Source organism: Acartia tonsa, chromosome 2 (assembly GCF_053477335.1).
Source record: "Acartia tonsa isolate MP-2025a chromosome 2, ASM5347733v1, whole genome shotgun sequence".
Taxonomy (NCBI): domain Eukaryota; kingdom Metazoa; phylum Arthropoda; class Copepoda; order Calanoida; family Acartiidae; genus Acartia; species Acartia tonsa.
The window spans coordinates 61,420,074-61,439,633 of NC_137261.1; the positions used below are offsets into that span (position 1 = coordinate 61,420,074).

Genomic DNA, 19,560 nt, shown 5'->3' on the forward strand with positions numbered 1-19,560 from the left:
TTTTTACCCTAAAAGTGTCCTAAAATCTATAAAACTATATTTTATGGGGCCATTTTCTCAGTTTTCAATCTTATAATTTTTCATTTTGATATCCCTAGAAATTTATCCATAATAAATATTTCAGAAAAGTCGTGAAAAAAATACCCTGCAAAAATAATTATTAATTTCTTTTTGTATCATAAATAATGATTTTTACAAAATTATTTGCCATAAAAAAGTGTTCAAGTATAATCATGATTAATTAAACAAAGCAACAGTTCTAACAAGGATGGTCATTTTAGCAGTGTCCAAACATTTTAACCAATAATTTGTAAATATGGAATATTTTTCCTCATCATTGGAGATGTACATCAATTTATCGTCAATAGTCTTACCCCTTAAGATCTTAAAAATCTCTTTTGGAGAATGCAAATATAAAATTTGTGACAAATTTTATTAGTAATTTTAGTCCTTTTGAATAGGATAGACTTAGTTTTTAAAAATCCTCTTCTCCATATTTTACTACTATGCAGTTTTGCCCCCTAGAAGCTTCTATGGGCTCTTGAAATTCTTGGTGAGTTAAATTCAACCCCCATTTTTATTTCAGTTTAAAAAAAATTTAAATGGGGTGATGATGGTCTTTTTTTCTTGGGGCGATTTATAATAGGTGGATGATGGTACCCGCTCTAAAAATAGTTATAAACCTTTCCAGAACATTTAATGTAAAGGAGAACCATATCGGATAAAATCCATCAGATACACAAATATTTTTGCTATGATTATCGTCTTTAGTTAATTTTTAATAAAGTTTGATTTGATTTTAAAGTTTATTTTGATTAGATTTAGGCTTTGCTCCAAATATTTTGGCAGTGCAAGTCTGAAAAAATTTATATTTTCACTGTTTTTAATTAGATCTTCTTTTGTTTTGGTTCACAAGCATCATTGCGCCCTCTCTCTCTCTCTCTCTCTCTCTCTCTCTCTCTCTCTTTTACTTTCTTACTTTATACAAAGATCTACAGGATAAGATTATTGGTTAAAAAATTTAACTTTTTAAGCCAACGATTGAGAAATTATGTTTATAAAACTTTGGGTACCAGAATGATATACTGCCCTCCCTGCATTCTATCTCTTTCCTTTCAGCCGTCCGTCGATTTATTATTTAATTTTTCTTCCCCATTTTTAAATCTTCTGTAGGTTTTTTTTATCTTTTTTTTAAATATTTCTGTCTAAGGTTAAGTGGTGCTTTTCCTCAAGGTCCCTAACCCAGATGGGCTACCCATTATCTAGTATAACCTAACCTACCTAAAATAATAAACAAATCAACTTAAAATCTACATTCTCAGGCTAATTTTAGATAAATTGTTTATAAAAGTATTAGATTAATAAAGTTTGAACAAATTTTGATTAGAATTGGCAAGCAAAGTGTATATTTAGTTTCATATCATTGTCCTATCAGGGATCTTGATGGATCAGACATTAGAAAATATTTTCATGTTCATTTACGAATTATTATAAACAAAATTAACACTTCTGTAGATGAAATTACTGGTCGTAAAGTTTGAAAACTGCTAGTTTGAAATTGCCTATTAATAATTAAAAGTTTTTAAGCTAACGAACACGATACGATTCAAATTCAAAATTGTAATCTTCAAATTTGATTTTTTTTTTTGGAAGTCTAAAGCTTTTTTAGTTAGTAGTAAATATTGAGACAGGATGAGGAAACTATGTACACAATCGGCATCTCAAATATAGTTTACCTGTTTAAGGATTATATTAAACTTTCCCATTAAAAAATCTAACCTGATTATGTAAATCCCAGGAAGCGAGGGCGAGGGGATTGGACAGTTTATTACGAAGATGATTAAAGTCCCTCCACAGATAATAACGTCATACGAAAGAATAGCCAATGAGAGGCCAGTATACACTGTAATTGACCAATGGTAAAATTATGCTGGCCTCTCATTGGTTATTCTATCGTATGACGTCATAATCTGTGGAGGGACTCTAATCATCTTCGTTTATTATACTAGTCTTCAAAAATTCATAATAACATTTTTTATTCGTTAACTACCAACATTGATGACTTTTTTAAAATTTAATTTTGGGTTCTTTAAGTTGATTGTCCAAAATTTTTAACTACCAGGAAAAAGGGAATGTGATTCTGACAAACAATTCTAAAGGAAAATATCCCCAAAACCCCTTCCCCTTTGCCTCCCTTTCTTACCCACCCCTCTTCAATTATATGAAAAAACAAAATATACTTCCACCTTACTTTAAGAGGTTTCGTGATTTTTTGTAGAATTGATTGTTAGAATAGCTACCCCTGGTAATCTTCAGATTGAGATCCATGCCAATTCACTAGGATCTATGTAAGATTATTTATCATTTATTTATGAAATTTGTTGTGTGACAAAAATTAGATTTCAAACTTTAATCTCCAATTTTAGCGCTAAACTTTGTTAATCCTAATTTTTAAAGGATATGGTTTTCTACAATTAGGTTTATACATTTATAGACTCAGAGCTTGCATTGTTGATGACATCTCTGTTGCTTTTCTAAATAAATTTCATCATTGTTATAAAGGTTATTTATTGCATCGTATTATAGACAGCTTTTCGAGAAAATTAAAATTAAAAACCAGCTTCGTTAGCCTCGAGTGAACGTAGACGTGGGCGTAAAAACTTGTATTAACCCATTAGTGCCGAGCGCCACTTTTATGGGCCGATCGAGCTGTAAGTTTCAGGGAAGCTTTATAATGGTCAAAACGGAATTCGTATTTTTTTGTTTTGCTCTAGTGGCGTGCACAGGAAAGTTGCAAAAAAAACCCGGTTCGGCTTGGCCATAAATACCAACCAGGCATTAACACCCGTTTTTGGTGCTTTCCCCCAGTTTTAAAACCCGGTTGACCTGTATAAACCCGGTTATTTTGACCAAAAATCGAAAAATGTAATTTTTGAACGCCAAAAGTGAGATGAACACTTTTTAGAACTTTGATACGATCCGTAATTGAAAACTACACAACCTCATGTAATCTAAAGAGCTACAAGTATAATACGAAGCGATTTATTTCAAATTTCGTGTTTAGCCGGCGATTTCGGGTAAAAAAACCCTGTTTTGTTGTTGTTGTCAAAAAAGATCTATTAGTGAAACCGGGTAATAAAAATTTCAGACTCAAAATGGAAATGCCGAACCGGGCCTATATAGGGCGTAAAAAAACGATAAAAAAATCATATAAAAAATAATAATTTAAATAAAACGAATTCACAAATAGATGTACTTGTCAATAAACATTAGATTTCACGAAAAAAATCAGCGACTTTACTATAAAAACAAAAAAGTTAGATGGGGTATTTTGAATTGTCATGATTTTCAAACTTTGTTGATCTATACCAGCAAACGGAAGTAAGCTAAACTGCCTGCTCCAGGGGGAAATGAAAGCCAGGGTAGTAGAGGGGGGATTCATACTGAGAATGATGCAATTATGAAGCCGGAAACCGGTTTTTTTCCATTTTCTGGCACCGGGTTTTAAAACCCGGTTCGGCACTAATGGGTTAATTTTATTTCAAAATTCGTGGAAAATTACAGTAATACAATGCTATACATGTTTTTTTTCAGTATGGCTGAAAAATAGTTTTAATTCAGCGGATATCAATTGTTTCGAATCCAAACTGGAAAATACTTTATCTCAAGCTTAATAATTTAGATTACAATTTTGTATAGATATTTTAGTAGCCACTTGCCTATGAACATTTTAAGAGGGCTGAATTTAAATTTCCGAATGTGTACACAGTTTCCTCGGTGTTTCCTCATCATATCGCAATATTATACTGGCACATAAAACCAGGGTGGTAGGAGATATTTAGATGTTTATTATACTAGTCCCGAAAAATTTTATAATGACGTTTTCTAATTCGTTGGCTCAACAACTTTGGGAACTTTTATTGTATTTTGATTGGTTGGTTTATTTAGTTGAGCGTCAACAACGAATTGTAATTTAGAGAATGGGTAATTTTGTGTATCATCATTAAGGATGTACATCAATTTATCGGCCATTGTCTTATCCCTTTAGATCCCTGATTTAACTGACACATAAAATAAGGATAGGTGTTGACAAAGATTGAGAAGGATGTAAACTGCAATAATTTGCACAATTTGCCAAAGGGATCAAAGGAAAAGCACAATGGATTAAAAATGTTATATTTTCTGTAATTAATGTTAAATTTTCTTACATTCTTACTAACTTTTTAACTTTAAAATATTGCAAAATTGCAACTGTAATTTTAAAGATTAAATCAAACTTCTTAAAGTTATATAATGCATCGTATGGTTTTTTTATATTTTATTATTCGCGATAAATTGTCTATAATACGATGCTACACATAATTTTTCAGTATGGCTAAGGACCGGTTCAAATCTGGTTTCGAAACCATACTTGAAATTAATTAGCTATTCACATTTCCATGGAATATTTTACATTTACATTTTTAGAATCATATTGGTATCCAAAGTTTTGTTTAATGATTAATCTTATTTGTTGGCCTAAAAGTTTTGCAAATTTTATTGAATATTAATAAGTTAGTTTAAAACTAAAATTTTTTTGATATAATTGCATTGCATTAATAATTAAACACCTTTTTATTACTTTTAAAATTTTCATTAGAAACTAGATTTGGTATAATTATCTATATACTACCTACTAAAGTCTTATTCAAACAGCTTATTAAATTACTTATTTATCATTCACTTTTTTTATCAGAATATTTCCTCATTCGTTTAGCTAATAACAACTTGCAAGCTAGGAATTTTCAGAGAGGAAGGGAACATTGAAAAGTAAATTATTCTCAACTTTTTCTCATTATTTATTTAGCACGCACACACAAACACACACAAGTATATATAAACTTTTTTATAACATCCAAATAAAATGTAATGTCCTAATTTATAAAGTAGTAAGGTATTTTTTGTCTGTTATGCTAGACTTAGGCTTATTTTGTGCCCCTCGACTCTACGGACACTGCCACTAGTTTTTATGTATGTAGCTTTCGAACTTTGAAATGCGTTTTTTTCGGATGATGTTTTTTTGCAGCTATTTAAAAAAAAAAATAATAAAATTGTAACTAACCATTTAATTATTTTCAGCTATGGGGAAGGCACTGAGAGTGGTCTGTCCTGGAACTGGCAGTCCCCGAAACCATACCTGTCAAATATCAGCAGCAGTAGCAGTGTTGTCCTGCCATCTGTAGAGACAGAGACTAAACAGGCCACACCTCCTCCAGATTCTCCGCCCCCTCCACCCCCAATAGGTAAATTATAACGTACTAACAGTTTTTAAAGAGCTCAAAGTTTTCAGGACCTATAAAGTTTTCAGTCCAATGTAAAGGTTATGTAAATGATAAGATAACAAAAACAACATATTATTCTCCTACTTCTTAAAATATTGCAAATATGTAAAATATTTTGGGAAAACACAATTAAAAATCCCATGTTCAACAAGAAATACACGTTATTCTCCTTCATCTAGCTTAGCTACTCTATATATACTACTAGAGCTACGCCCCTAGAGGATTCTAGGGGCACTTGAGGAGGGGAGAGTCGAATTTGATAACCCAATTTATTATTTTAGATTTTAAAAGAAAAAGTAAAAAAAAAAATTTTAAGGGAGGGTAATTTTTTTCTAGGGGCGATTTCCCTTAGGAGGGTGGTGGTACCCTCCCCCAAAATAGTTATAAACCTTCCCGTGACCTATGAGAAGCTACCCTGTTAAGGAGAACCCGATCGGTACAAACACACAGACAAACATCCTGTTACTTTAGTATAAGGATTATGTTTAGAACCCTCTAGTTGGGAGAGTAAAGGAGGTGTAACTGGTAAGATAACAAGAACAACACATTATAATTCTCCTATATCTAGCGTAGCTACTCTATATATAATATTATGTTTAGAACCCTCTAGTTGGGAGAGTAAAGGAGGTGTAACTGGTAAAATAACAAGAACAACACATTATAATTCTCCTACATATTGCATAGCTACTCTATATATAATATTATGTTTAGAACCCTCTAGTTGGGAGAGTAAAGGAGGTGTAACTGGTAAGATAACAAGAACAACACATTATAATTCTCCTATATCTAGCATAGCTACTATATATATAATATTATGTTTAGAACCCTCTAGTTGGGAGAGTAAAGGAGGTGTAACTGGTAAGATAACAAGAACAACACATTATTCTCCTACTTCAGGTTATTTTTATTACAAACAGCATAGCTACTCTATATATTGGGCCTGTCAGTCTGTCAATACAATATAATTCCTACTAAGAAACTAGAGATAAGCTATGTGTGTGTGTGGGGGGGGGGTGAGGTGTTGGAAGTAGGAGGTACCCTCCCACAATATAGTTATAAACCTTTTCTGGACCTATTATGAGCTTCACTGTAAAGGAGAACCATAACAGTCAAGCAGCTATCAAGATCTTTTGGCACAAACACAAAGATAGACATCCTGTTACTTTTATATAAAGATATCAGAGCTTGGTAAAATAATTTTTAGATGTATAAATGATTAATTTCTGTTTAGAGTAAGTGGGTAAAATTATCTGTATTCATGATTTTAATAGAAAATAACTTATTAAGGTTTTATTACTGAAGTAAGCACTCGATCAACTCCTCTGAACCAATCAAAGGAGAGTACGCCTATTCGAGAGCCGAATACAACCAATAGCAGCAGTCCATCCCTGCAACATCAACCAATCAGCATCCAGAATCTTCCGATAAATCCTCCAATCAGAATTGTCAGCTCTTCTCCCATTGATAAAATCCGCCATTTTGAATCTGTGGTAGAGCATGCGCAGCTGTCCCTGCAGGATTTATCATCTGTGACTTGTTATGTGAATACAAGCAGCTTCTCCAGCAATTACGAATCTCTTCCCAGGTATAGTTGGAAGCAGCAACAGATCTAAAGTATAGATGTATACACAGACAACTACCTCCCTTCCTTTTTCAAAGACCTCGTTCGTCTGCTTCTAAACTATTTTCTGCAACTTAGCTGTGTTAATATAAGCGACATCTTTGGTTGATTTTTAATGACCCAATAGAAAGGTTGCACAAGGCGGTTGCAATGGGGAGATACAGTTATTTAACCCTTTCTCCCTCTAGTATTTTACTCTAATGTAGCAGCTTGTAGTTTCTCCAAAATAGTGGACAAATATGATTGACGTTATATTATTACGGAATTTGGCCTTAATCTGTTTTACCTTATTTTACAAATTCAATTTATAACATATTTAAAGAATTTAGTCTAACTTAAACAATATCAAATTCAAATATTTTTTGGGAACAAAACAGCATATACATTTAATATCAACATTGATAAATGATAATTACATTTATTAAAAGTTATTAATAAACTATTTTTAGTCAACAATGAATACTATAGGTTTAACACAATATAATTCAAGTATCCAAGGACTGAAAAACGCCTGGGAGCGGTGTTGAAAAATATGAAAATGATAATCAATTACTATCCTTAGTATGACGGTGCGTGGCCTGATCTCCCTAGATGCCAGCTATGTGACTAGCATCTCAGTGGTCAGTACAACAGGCAGTCTTGTCTCGGTATCTACACATACTTCCCAGCTAAGGTCAGTAGTAGATATTAGCCTCGGATACTGAACACGGGTAAGGAGAATCTTCAAACTAAATGTAAGACTTCTTTCTTCAAACGCTCTGGAGTAAATCACGTTTCCTAAAAAGAGTTACGGTAAGCCAGACAGACGGACAAATTAGAATATAAAGTAACGTTGCTAATAAAATTTAATTACCAATCAATTATGTGGATATATCCACAAGGGAATTGTGTCAACAACTTAGTTTGCTAATAAAACCCTCATTTATAGGTTAGTTCTTTTATCCAGTAGAAGGGGAGGGGTTAGATTAAAGGGATATATTATATTAGCCAGCTAAAAGCATCACTTTATCAGAGTACATAGAAATCTGGTGCAACATCCAAGTAATAATATATTGAATGTTTCAGAGATGACTACTCCAAGTCCGGATTATCAACCTGGCCCTCAAAACTTGGAGGATTAGAATTGGGTGGTGCTCATAATGAACCCTACTATCCTAATCTTCATAACCTGGGATTTAATGCTGCTGAAAAGCCTAGAGAATCAAACTATCATCAGGTAATTAAAGAATAGGAGTAGAGGGGGCTATAATACTTATCTTATCTTATCCACTTCCCTTCGGTTAGAGCACAAAGCAAGTTTTACGCCACATTAATATCCAAATTTTCAGCAATTTCAAATGAAATTAATTTGCTGAATCACGTATGGGTAAATTTTACTGTCAAATACTGCATGATGATTACTTAAAGATACTGAGAAACAAAAAAAATCTGATCTGATTATATAACCTTAACATTATCTTATTTATAATAGAGAAAAACAAGCTGTTGTTTCCTTAAAAAAACAGCTTTTGCATCTTTTTAGTAAAGCCAAGACTTTATTTTGGCATAATATAAATATGCAGTTAATTGTAGCTTTTTTCTTTTATAACTTAAATTATTTTATTTTTGATATAGTTGCCTATTTTCCAAATAAACAACAAATGCAATGTCTAACTTCTCCAATAATGATTTTAATCTATAATAGGGGCAATTTTTTTCTTTTTTCGTCCATTTCCTCATCCTTTAATAATTATTTTACTTTTAATTTAGTTTCTCGTATTCATTCGAATCCGGTGGATAGGAACCGGTTCTCATCCATACGAAAATACTATGTATAGCATCGTATTATATCCAGTTTTCTACGAATATAGAAATGTACAATCATAAGATTAAAACCAGTTTTTTTAGCCGGTGCCTCTGGCACCTCGGGGCTAAAAAAACTAGTTTTAATCTTATAATTGTACATTCTATATCCGCGGAAAGCCGTTTATAATTCGATACGAGAAATAACTATTCTCGTATTCATTCGAATCCGGTGGATAGGAACCGGTTCTCATCCATACGAAAAAAACTATGTATAGCACTGAATTATAAACTAGTTTTAATCTTATAATTGTACATTCTATATCCGCAGAAAGCCGTTTATAATACGATGCGAGAAATAACTCTTCTTGTTTTTCAGGGCTCCCTACCTCAAATATCCAAGAACATGGATTTCGTATCCAACATACAGTTTGGCAGTTTGAAATGGGTGTCCAAGGAGAGAGGGCGACCGTCGCTGCCCCAGTGGGACTCCCTGGTGACCAGCTCCCTACTCGACCTAACCAAACCCAAGGAGGCCTCACTGCAACAGGAGCATAATGGGCTTATCAAGGTGGAGACTAAAGGTAAATTAGTCTTTTAGAAACAGTGGTGTGCTCAGGGTTATGCCAGGGGAAGTTGGGGGAGTGGTACCTTAATACTATAACATTTTGAGGGTAGAATCACGAACCCGGTATTAGTGTCGGACTGATTATGACGTAACAAAAAAAATTAGCCAATGAGAGGACATTATTGACCAATGGTAAAATTCATAGTGGCCTCTTATTGGCTAATTTTTTTTGTTACGTCATAATCAGTCCGACACTAATACCGGGTTCTAGAATCACAGGTTGTTCTGAAAAAAAATCCTATCTGCTCCTTCTTGTAAGATATTTGTGTTATAATGTTTCATATGTACTTTTGTCACATATGTTAAAGGGCATTATTTAAAATTTCATTTGGAACAACTTTTGGTATATAAATGATTAATTTTTATTATTGCTTAATTTTGTATATAGATGTTATAGTCGGCAGTGACCATGGACGAGGCCTGGAGGATGAACAGAACCCGCTCTACAGAACTATTTCCAGGAAGAGAATTTTGTCCCACTGCTCCAACTATCATCTGCCACCACTGGAGACTGAGTGCAGGTCCTGTGCTGTCCATAATAACCAGGTAAAGATTGTGTCCCATTGTTCCAACTATCACATGCAACCACTGGAGGCTGAGTGCAGGTCCTGTGCTGTCCATAATAACCAGGTAAAGATTGTGTCCCATTGTTCCAACTATCACATGCAACCACTGGAGGCTGAGTGCAGGTCCTGTGCTGTCCATAATAACCAGGTAAAGATTGTGTCCCATTGTTCCAACTATCACCTGCCACCACTGGATGCTGAGTGCCGGTCCTGTGCTGTTCATAATAACCAGAGCTTGATCTTTAAATCATTTCAATGGTGATCTAAACCACCCCGCGCGAAATTTCAGCCAATCACAGCGGCGCATTTTTTAAATTTTTTTAAATGCGCCGCTGTGATTGGCTTAAATTTCGCGCGGGGTTGTTTAGATCACCATTGAAATTATTTAAAGATCAAGCTCAGGTAAGGATTGTGTTCCAACTATCACCTGCCACCACTGGAGGCTGAGTGCCGGTCCTGTGCTGTTCATAATAACCAGGTAAGGATATTGTCCCACTGTTCCAACTATCATCTGCCACCACTGGAGGCTGAGTGCCGGTCCTGTGCTGTTCATAATAACCAGGTAAGGATATTGTCCCACATTTCTAACTATCACCTGCCCCCATTGCTCCAATAATCATCTGCCACCACTCATGGCTGAGTGCCGGTCTTGTGCTGTTCATAATAACCAGGTAAGGATATTGTCCCATTGTTCCAACTATCACCTGCCTCCACTGGAGGCTCTGGAGGCTGAGTGCTAATAATAACCAGGTAAAGATTTTGATCCACAGTTTTAACTATCACCTTTCCTCACTGCACTGGAGGCTGTGTTTCGGTCCTATGCTGTTCATAGAATATTGTCGTATATACATGATTCCAGTCTCCTTTATGGGTGAAGATTTTTCTAAGACAATGATCATCTATTCTAAACCTTTTCAAAGTTCTATTGTTATGACTCTTTCAATTTCACGTAGCAAAGTAAACATCATCCCATTGCACATGTTTAGGGCATAACTTTAGAATCTTACCAACAGGAGTGAAACAGTGTATATAATAAACTTTTTAAATGTGTTATGTTATTGTTTTTCAGCAGATTATGTAGCCGCAGATAATCTTTCCACTAATATAAATATATTTTTATAGGTGTTATGTTATGACTGTTCAGCTGATTATGTAGCTGCAGATAATCTTTCCACTAATATAAATATATTTTTATAGGTGTTATGTTATGACTGTTCAGCTGATTATGTAGCTGCAGATAATCTTTCCACTAATATAAATATATTTTTATAGGTGTTATGTTATGACTGTTCAGCTGATTATGTAGCTGCAGATAATCTTTCCACTAATATAAATATATTTTTATAGGTGTTATGTTATGACTGTTCAGCTGATTATGTAGCTGCAGATAATCTTTCCACTAATAGAAATATATTTTTATAGGTGTTATGTTATGACTGTTCAGCTGATTATGTAGCTGCAGATAATCTTTCCACTAATATAAATATATTTTTATAGGTGTTATGTTATGACTGTTCAGCTGATTATGTAGCTGCAGATAATCTTTCCACTAATATAAATATATTTTTATAGGTGTTATGTTATGACTGTTCAGCTGATTATGTAGCTGCAGATAATCTTTCCACTAATATAAATATATTTTTATAGGTGTTATGTTATGACTGTTCAGCTGATTATGTAGCTGCAGATAATCTTTCCACTAATATAAATATATTTTTATAGGTGTTATGTTATGACTGTTCAGCTGATTATGTAGCTGCAGATAATCTTTCCACTAATATAAATATATTTTTATAGGTGTTATGTTATGACTGTTCAGCTGATTATGTAGCTGCAGATAATCTTTCCACTAATATAAATATATTTTTATAGGTGTTATGTTATGACTGTTCAGCTGATTATGTAGCTGCAGATAATCTTTCCACTAATATAAATATATTTTTATAGGTGTTATGTTATGACTGTTCAGCTGATTATGTAGCCGCAGATAATCTTTCCACTAATATAAATATATTTTTATAGGTGTTATGTTATGACTGTTCAGCTGATTATGTAGCTGCAGATAATCTTTCCACTAATAGAAATATATTTCTATAGGTGTTATGTTATGACTGTTCAGCTGATTATGTAGCTGCAGATAATCTTTCCACTAATATAAATATATTTTTATAGGTGTTATGTTATGACTGTTCAGCTGATTATGTAGCTGCAGATAATCTTTCCACTAATAGAAATATATTTCTATAGGTGTTATGTTATGACTGTTCAGCTGATTATGTAGCCGCAGATCATCTGTCAACTCATAGAATCCCAGGATTGTTTACATTATGTTAATTTGTAGCTGTATTTAGTGCCTTAGAAAAATTGGGATAGATGTCACCGCTTTTGGCCTTACTATTCTAGACGTCATAGTAGAGGGAAAGAGAAAGGGAATGGGGAAAGAAACACCCTAGAAAAGAGATGGGGTATGAGGTATTTCCTAACGTCAATAGAATAGATAGGCCAAAAGCAGTGACATCTATCCCCATTTTGCTAGGGCACTATATTATACAGGTACTGTTAATTTTAAAGAGTTTGGGGGAGGGGGGGGGATTGTTCAACAGACTTAAGCTTAAGTATTAAAAACATTTCCAGATAAGTAGACGACGTGAGGACGATAAAGTGATGTACATAAAAATTTGAAATTATTGGTGGAAAATTTTAAATAATATTTATACCAACCAATTAGTTTTTAGTTCAATAAAGATTAATTTTTGGTCCATAATAACCTCCTCGTCACTGAATTAATTAAACCTGTAAACTATTTCCTCTCTCAGCAGACCACAGAGCATCTACGGGAGTTGATCAGCACAGCAGTTGTTGCCAACAACAACATCAACATCATCACAACAGATATTCTCCACAAACACAGCAGGAAGGGTCAACTATTTACAGTATTTTTTTTAGTTTTTGAAGGGCTATTAAATATTTTCTTAAATTGGGCTATAAATTGTCGTAATCTTGTGTGTCTATCTGTGGGGAAAATAGTATAAAACCAACAGACTCTGATTTGCCATTCCGAGATCCATGTGTAGTTTCACCAAAATATACAATTTTATCATTTGTTCTAGGTTTTAGTAAATCATTAAAAAAGGCATTTATTTTGAATAAATGAATATTTTTTTAATCTATTTATTATTAATTTTAATAATATTAGATACTTGATATCAACCCTTATGACAGGCAATTCATTGTCGCAGCTGCGCCAAGGGAGACAGCGGCAGTGTTGGGCAGGTGCAGGCTGGCAGCAGCAGAAAGACCAGCCAGGACAGCACAGATGGTGGTGGCAGCAGGCACAAGACCAGCACAGGTGCCAGGCCACTGGCTAGGATTCTGGCCAGGATGCATGGCGTTCCGGTGGCCTCTGCCAATGATAATACATATACCAGGTAATTTAAATCGAATTAAACGTCTGATTGAACATCTAGGCTTAATCAAGGCTAAAATAACGATACCAACCATCCAAACCAATTTCCCCCATCATCCCCTCCCCTACTACTGGACGAACGAATGGACCAATAAATAAGATCCATATTAGCAAGCTAAATTGACGACATATTTTTACCTGTCAATATATCCACGAATATCATATATCCATTAATATTTCAGTGTATCAGACAACGTGTATACAAGTTTGACCAGAAAAGATGAGACATTCAACAATAATAATAATAATAACAATGAAGAGGATAATAATAATAATAATACTATCAACGCTAAAGGTAATGATTCAAAAGGATAACAACATCCATAGGTAGCATACGGACAAAGTGAGTTATGAAGCAGATGTTCAGTTGTCATAATAAAAGAACGGGAGATTATGCTATAAATCAATCAAATCAATCAAAAATACCAAAACCCTGAAACTCTTATCTAAAATAAATTAATAGGGACCAAGTAGATTTTATTCTGGATACTTATTTGTACAAAGAATTGTAACCAAAATTAACCCCCCAACCTCTTTAAAATCTTGTGCAGGCCATTAAAGCTTTGACTTTCCAAATTTTGCAGGAGGTATTGAAACCATGAGCAAGAAAGCCAAGAAGAAAAAGATGAAGAAATCTGAACAGCCTTGTTGTCCTGTTCTTATCACTGCTCTGTCCATCAGTCAGGTTATATCATAATCATTTATATCAGTAACAGGATGTCTGATGATGGTTATGCGTATGTATTTCTGTCTGTCTATGTGTAAAGAAAGACAGGATGTCTGTCTATGTGTAAAGAAAGACAGGATGTCTATCTATGTGTAAAGAAAGACATGATGTCTATCTATATGTAAAGAAAGACATGATGTCTGTCTATGTGTAAAGAAAGACAGGATGTCTGTCTATGTGTAAAGAAAGACAGGATGTATGTCTATGTGTAAAGAAAGACAGGATGTCTGTCTATGTGTAAAGAAAGACAGGATGTCTGTCTATGTGTAAAGAAAGTCAGGATGTCTGTCTATGTGTAAAGAAAGACAGGATGTCTGTCTATGTGTAAAGAAAGTCAGGATGTCTGTCTATGTGTAAAGAAAGACAGGATGTCTGTCTATGTGTAAAGAAAGACATGATGCCTGTCTATGTGTAAAGAAAGTCAGGATGTCTGTCTATGTGTAAAGAAAGACAGGATGTCTGTCTATGTGTAAAGAAAGACATGATGCCTGTCTATGTGTAAAGAAAGACAGGATGTCTGTCTATGTGTAAAGAAAGACAGGATGTCTGTCTATGTGTAAAGAAAGACAGGATGTCTGTCTATGTGTAAAGAAAGTCAGGATGTCTGTCTATGTGTAAAGAAAGACAGGATGTCTGTCTATGTGTAAAGAAAGTCAGGATGTCTGTCTATGTGTAAAGAAAGACAGGATGTCTGTCTATGTGTAAAGAAAGACATGATGCCTGTCTATGTGTAAAGAAAGTCAGGATGTCTGTCTATGTGTAAAGAAAGACAGGATGTCTGTCTATGTGTAAAGAAAGACATGATGCCTGTCTATGTGTAAAGAAAGACAGGATGTCTGTCTATGTGTAAAGAAAGACAGGATGTCTGTCTATGTGTAAAGAAAGTCAGGATTTCTGTCTATGTGTAAAGAAACACAGGATGTCTGTCTATGTGTAAAGAAAGACAGGATGCCTGTCTATGTGTAAAGAAAGACAGGATGTCTGTCTATGTGTAAAGAAAGTCAGGATTTCTGTCTATGTGTGAAGAAACACAGGATGTCTGTCTATGTGTAAAGAAAGACAAGATGTCTGTCTATGTGTAAAGAAATCTGAACAGCATTGTTGTCCTGTTCTTATCACTGCTCTGTCCAAGTCAGGTTTGAACATGATTATTTATATAAAAGTATCAGATGGTCTGTCTGTTGTTGTGTTTGTTTTCCTGTCTATCTGTTTTTCTGTATATATGCATGTTTGTAGCTGTCTGACTATCTGTCTGTCCATTATTCTGTCTGTATACTTGTCTGTCTATATTTTATAATAGCAAGCATTTGACTAATAAAACCTTTTTATATTTTTCAAGGCCGAGACCCAATGTCACGCTATGTCCGGCTGTAAGGATTGTCTGGAGTATAGCTCAACCTTGCATACGACCTTGCCACAACTATCTAAACAGGTTATATATTTATTAACTTATATATGTATGTAGTATATTGAGTATATATAGCTGAACCTTGCATACAACCTTGCCACATACCCATATATAAATAGTCACTCAGTTTTAGCACTCTATTATTCACACACAGAAAATAATAAAGAAAATGCATTAATTTTAATCAAATATTTGTTGTGTATTCTAGGATGGTATGCACCAAGCTGCCTACATGCCCTACAGGACCCTGAACAATTATTCTGGAGACATGAACGCAACCCTGCCCCACCCCCCACCTCCTCCAGGATGTAATGTACATTCCTATGTAAGTTAATATCATTTTCTTGGGATATGAACGCAACAATACTTCACCCCTCACTTTATTAAAATAAAAGTAAGGAATATTTGAGGAAGAAGGGTACATAGGACTGTAAACTAAACTTAACCGTAAAAAGGTTTAAAAACGCACTTAACAGGATGTCTGTCTGTACCCAAAGATCTTCTAACCGCTTAACCAATATGGTTCTCATTTACAGTGTAGCTTCTCAAAGGTCCTGGGAAGGCTAATTAATATTTTTGGGAGGGTACCACCATCCTCCGAAGAGTAATTGGTCCAAGAATAGAATAACCCCCGCCTCAAAAAATATCCTTTTTACCCTTTCTTTTTTAAAACTAAATAAAAAATGAATGTCGACTTTCCCCTCTAGCCATTAGTTTATCATGAAGCATTTAATAATAAAAATGAATAGGTTTATATATTTTGTTATTTATGTCAAACTGGCTGGGTGGGGAGAAAAGTTTTGAAATGTTTAAATAAAATGCAAAGTTGAGTCTATATTTATTTTACGGTAGCGCCTTGCCAACTAAACTTTTAAATGATATTTTGTCACAAATGTTTAGGGATAAGACAATAAGTTTATGTACAGCTCCAATTACAAACATCAAAATTACCTCTTGAATAAAATGATACTGGTTGGAAAGTTTGTGCACCACCAGATTGAACCAACCAATCAAGTCCTTAAAGTTTATAAGCATACAGATGAGATGACTAAGTGTGGTAATATAATTTACAATAAGATATACCAGGGATCTAAAGGGATAAGACAATGGCCGATAAATTGATGTACATACCTAATGGCTATACACAAAATTTCTTAATGTAGTTTACAATTAGTGGTTGAAACCTTTGGACACTCAACGTAATGAACCAACCAATCAAAATTTAAAATAGGTCCCCAAAGTTATTAGGCCAACCAATAAGAAAACGTTATTATAAGACTTTGGGGACTAGTAATCTGAAGATATCCCCAACCTCCATGCATTTTATGTTCCAGCCAAATTTGGGATACAACGAATTTTGTCTGCCAATTTATTTTTTTGATTTTGTCAAATTTAGAATTAGTTTTTACATTTTATGAACATAGCTTCTCATTGGTTGACTTTAAAAAAACTTAATATAATAATATTAATGAATCTTGATTGTGTTATTCAAACTACAAATTATCCAAACTTTTCATCTTAATTAAAATTTGCAATGTTATTTTTGTTAATTGTAATTGGGGATGTACATCAATTTATCGTCTATTGTTACCTTCCCCCCTGACAAAACCCTGTACACGTCAATGAACTATACAATAATTTTAGGGAGACCCTGAGCTAGGTCTGTACAACTCTACTCTCCCCCACCACCATGCCCCGTGGTGGATGGGAACCATGGAGCCGGGGGGACCCAAGCCTGGATTCATCCCACACCACCTTCCATTCGCTGGCCAGCAGTATCCTGCTGCGGTGCCCTCCAAGCGCAAAGAGGGTCGGGTGGTGTGCTACCTGGCCGGCGTCATCCTGGCCATCCTGGCCCTGGTGGCCGTCATTGTTGTCCTCACTATGCTCGTGGCCCGCCAGGAGATGGAGAAACAGGGGGAGGATGGAGGACTCATACCTGGAGATGGAGTTGATAGTACCCTTGAGGTTGAAAATATTTTCAAAGATCAAGATTTCAACTAATTGTGACTAGTAATAATAAACATAGATTAAAATTTTAAATAATTACAGTGAAAGTGAAAAATAAAACCAAAGAAAAATTGTAAAGATAAAAAAATCTTCGAGTAAGGGTCTTAAAATGTTACCTACTGCTGCTAGGTCTAATATGAGACAATACTAGTAAGAATAGAGGGTCAGTAAACAGGCCAAACTTATCACCATGCCAATTAAACAGTTAGACTTTCCTTACAAAGTTAGTGTGTGTTGGTGGATATTACTTAAACTATAGTTATAGTATCATATTTAATTACTAGCGGATGATGTCTTTTGGTTCTCTAGATAATATCTTACAATTAAAGATTTATCCCGCCCAATAAATGTATAAGTATGTCAACCTGCCCCAAGTGGATAAGACTCTTTACGTCTAGTCTGCTAGCAAATTGCTTTCTGTAATTTTGTAGCTGATTTCAAAGACCAAATACAAAATCAGGATAAGGTCGTCGCCCTGTGGACAGAGTTACGTGCTGTCATATCCTTTATTCCCTCTTTTACTTTAATTCCCGCCCTAAGGAGGTAAAATTGACGTAGTAATCCACCAATGAAAGCATTATCTTTGCATATCCAAATAAACAAAAGTAGAAAAGGATTTGACTTTAATGTGTGATTTGTGAACAAATGTCTGAATCAATCTTTAATGCTATACCGTGTGCTCATTAGGGAAAAAAGTTGAAGGTTGCTAAACAGTCTTTTTTTTCAAGATATTACAAACATTTAAATAGATTTCAATTTATAGAGAGTCTAATTTTTTATGCTGAATTTCATGTACTATTTTTTTTAGTTATGCAAATATTTTAGGGTTTATTTTATACTTTAATGCATCGTCTTTTGTCATATTTCTTAAATCCCTGTATTGGACTGTAGTTTTTTTTGTTGCTCTAGCGACAACCTCCGATTTTTTTAGTTCAATAGCATAGCGTGGTTAGTGTATTAATTTAGAACTACGAGACTTTTGCCAAAAAGTATTCGTCCATTCTATGTATGTTTATCAAAGGGGTAGTTTCACGAAGTGCATTTTAACATAATTTAGTGAACCGCATGTTTTTTCCTGGTTAATTGGTTGAACTACATTTATTTACTTTTATTTATAACTTTTATTTAATGAAATCTTCTAATTTTTAACATGTACAAAACGGCCTGCTTAATTGCTTCAAGATCCATGTCAGATCTATATTGGAAATAAATGTCTATAAACGAGCTCAAGTTTTCCAAGGAATACTTGTTTAAAACTCATAGTGCTCCAATAATCCATAATAAACTCTCATTGCCCAGAACGATAAGACCCATTATTTTACTTTATTAAAAATAAATTCCTTTTTTCAATTTCATGTTGCTATTTACCTTATATCAATGTATTTAATTTCTAATCATAAAAAAGAAAATTTAGATTTATAATATAATAAATTTAAGAAAACTCTATTTTAAAAGAATTCGATTGTGGCGACACTTTGTGTGTTCAAATATTAAACTAAAATTGTAATCATCATCATTAACCCTTTGGTGATGGTAATGTAAAGAAAAAAATATAATTTAAAAAATCTTTTTAAAATCATTTAGATTATTAAATATTTACTTTCTTTTAGATAGTAATGCCGGGTGAGGAAAATAGATTTATTGAGAAATAGAAATGCATATAGAAAACTAGCCAATAGGGAGATAATTATATCGAGCCAACTCTAGTATGGCATATATTTGAAAGAATTTTAATTTTCTACCATGTAGTTTTTAAAATATCAAGACTTGAAAATCGTCTTTTTAAATTGCATATATCAAAAAAGACGATTTTCAAGTCTCGATATTTTAAAAACTACGTGGTAGAAAATTGAATTTCTTTCAAATATATGCTATATAAATGTAGTTTAACCCGTTAACTAGCAAAAAATATGCGGTTCACTAAATTATGTTCAAATGCACTTCGTGAAACTACCCCTTTTATATTTAGTATTTATATCAGGGATATTAAGGGATAAGGCAATTGGGGATAAATTGATATACTTCCCAATA

The 19,560-nt window shown here is 33.9% G+C and overlaps 2 protein-coding genes across 2 annotated transcripts in view; both read left to right on the top strand.

The window, feature by feature from the left end:
- LOC145312652 (uncharacterized) overlaps window positions 1-12,252 on the top strand; it is a 52,720-nt gene extending 40,468 nt beyond the window's left edge. Inside the window, exons 2-9 of the mRNA XM_080151913.1 lie at window positions 5,119-5,282; window positions 6,144-6,218; window positions 6,609-6,906; window positions 7,505-7,615; window positions 8,008-8,158; window positions 9,104-9,308; window positions 9,741-9,898; window positions 12,166-12,252. Of these exons, the coding sequence (XP_080008039.1) occupies window positions 5,119-5,282; window positions 6,144-6,218; window positions 6,609-6,906; window positions 7,505-7,615; window positions 8,008-8,158; window positions 9,104-9,308; window positions 9,741-9,898; window positions 12,166-12,252 (1,249 nt within the window). The remainder of the gene's footprint in view (window positions 1-5,118; window positions 5,283-6,143; window positions 6,219-6,608; window positions 6,907-7,504; window positions 7,616-8,007; window positions 8,159-9,103; window positions 9,309-9,740; window positions 9,899-12,165) is intronic.
- A 126-nt stretch (window positions 12,253-12,378) lies between these two features.
- On the top strand, window positions 12,379-17,589 carry LOC145312653 (uncharacterized). The gene is made up of 8 exons (XM_080151914.1): window positions 12,379-12,390; window positions 12,735-12,851; window positions 13,141-13,346; window positions 13,567-13,679; window positions 13,969-14,069; window positions 15,451-15,543; window positions 15,728-15,844; window positions 17,164-17,589. The coding sequence occupies exons 1-8, from the start codon at window positions 12,379-12,381 to the stop codon at window positions 17,521-17,523; spliced, it is 1,119 nt and encodes a 372-aa protein (XP_080008040.1). The 3' UTR covers window positions 17,524-17,589.
- Window positions 17,590-19,560: the final 1,971 nt, after the last annotated feature.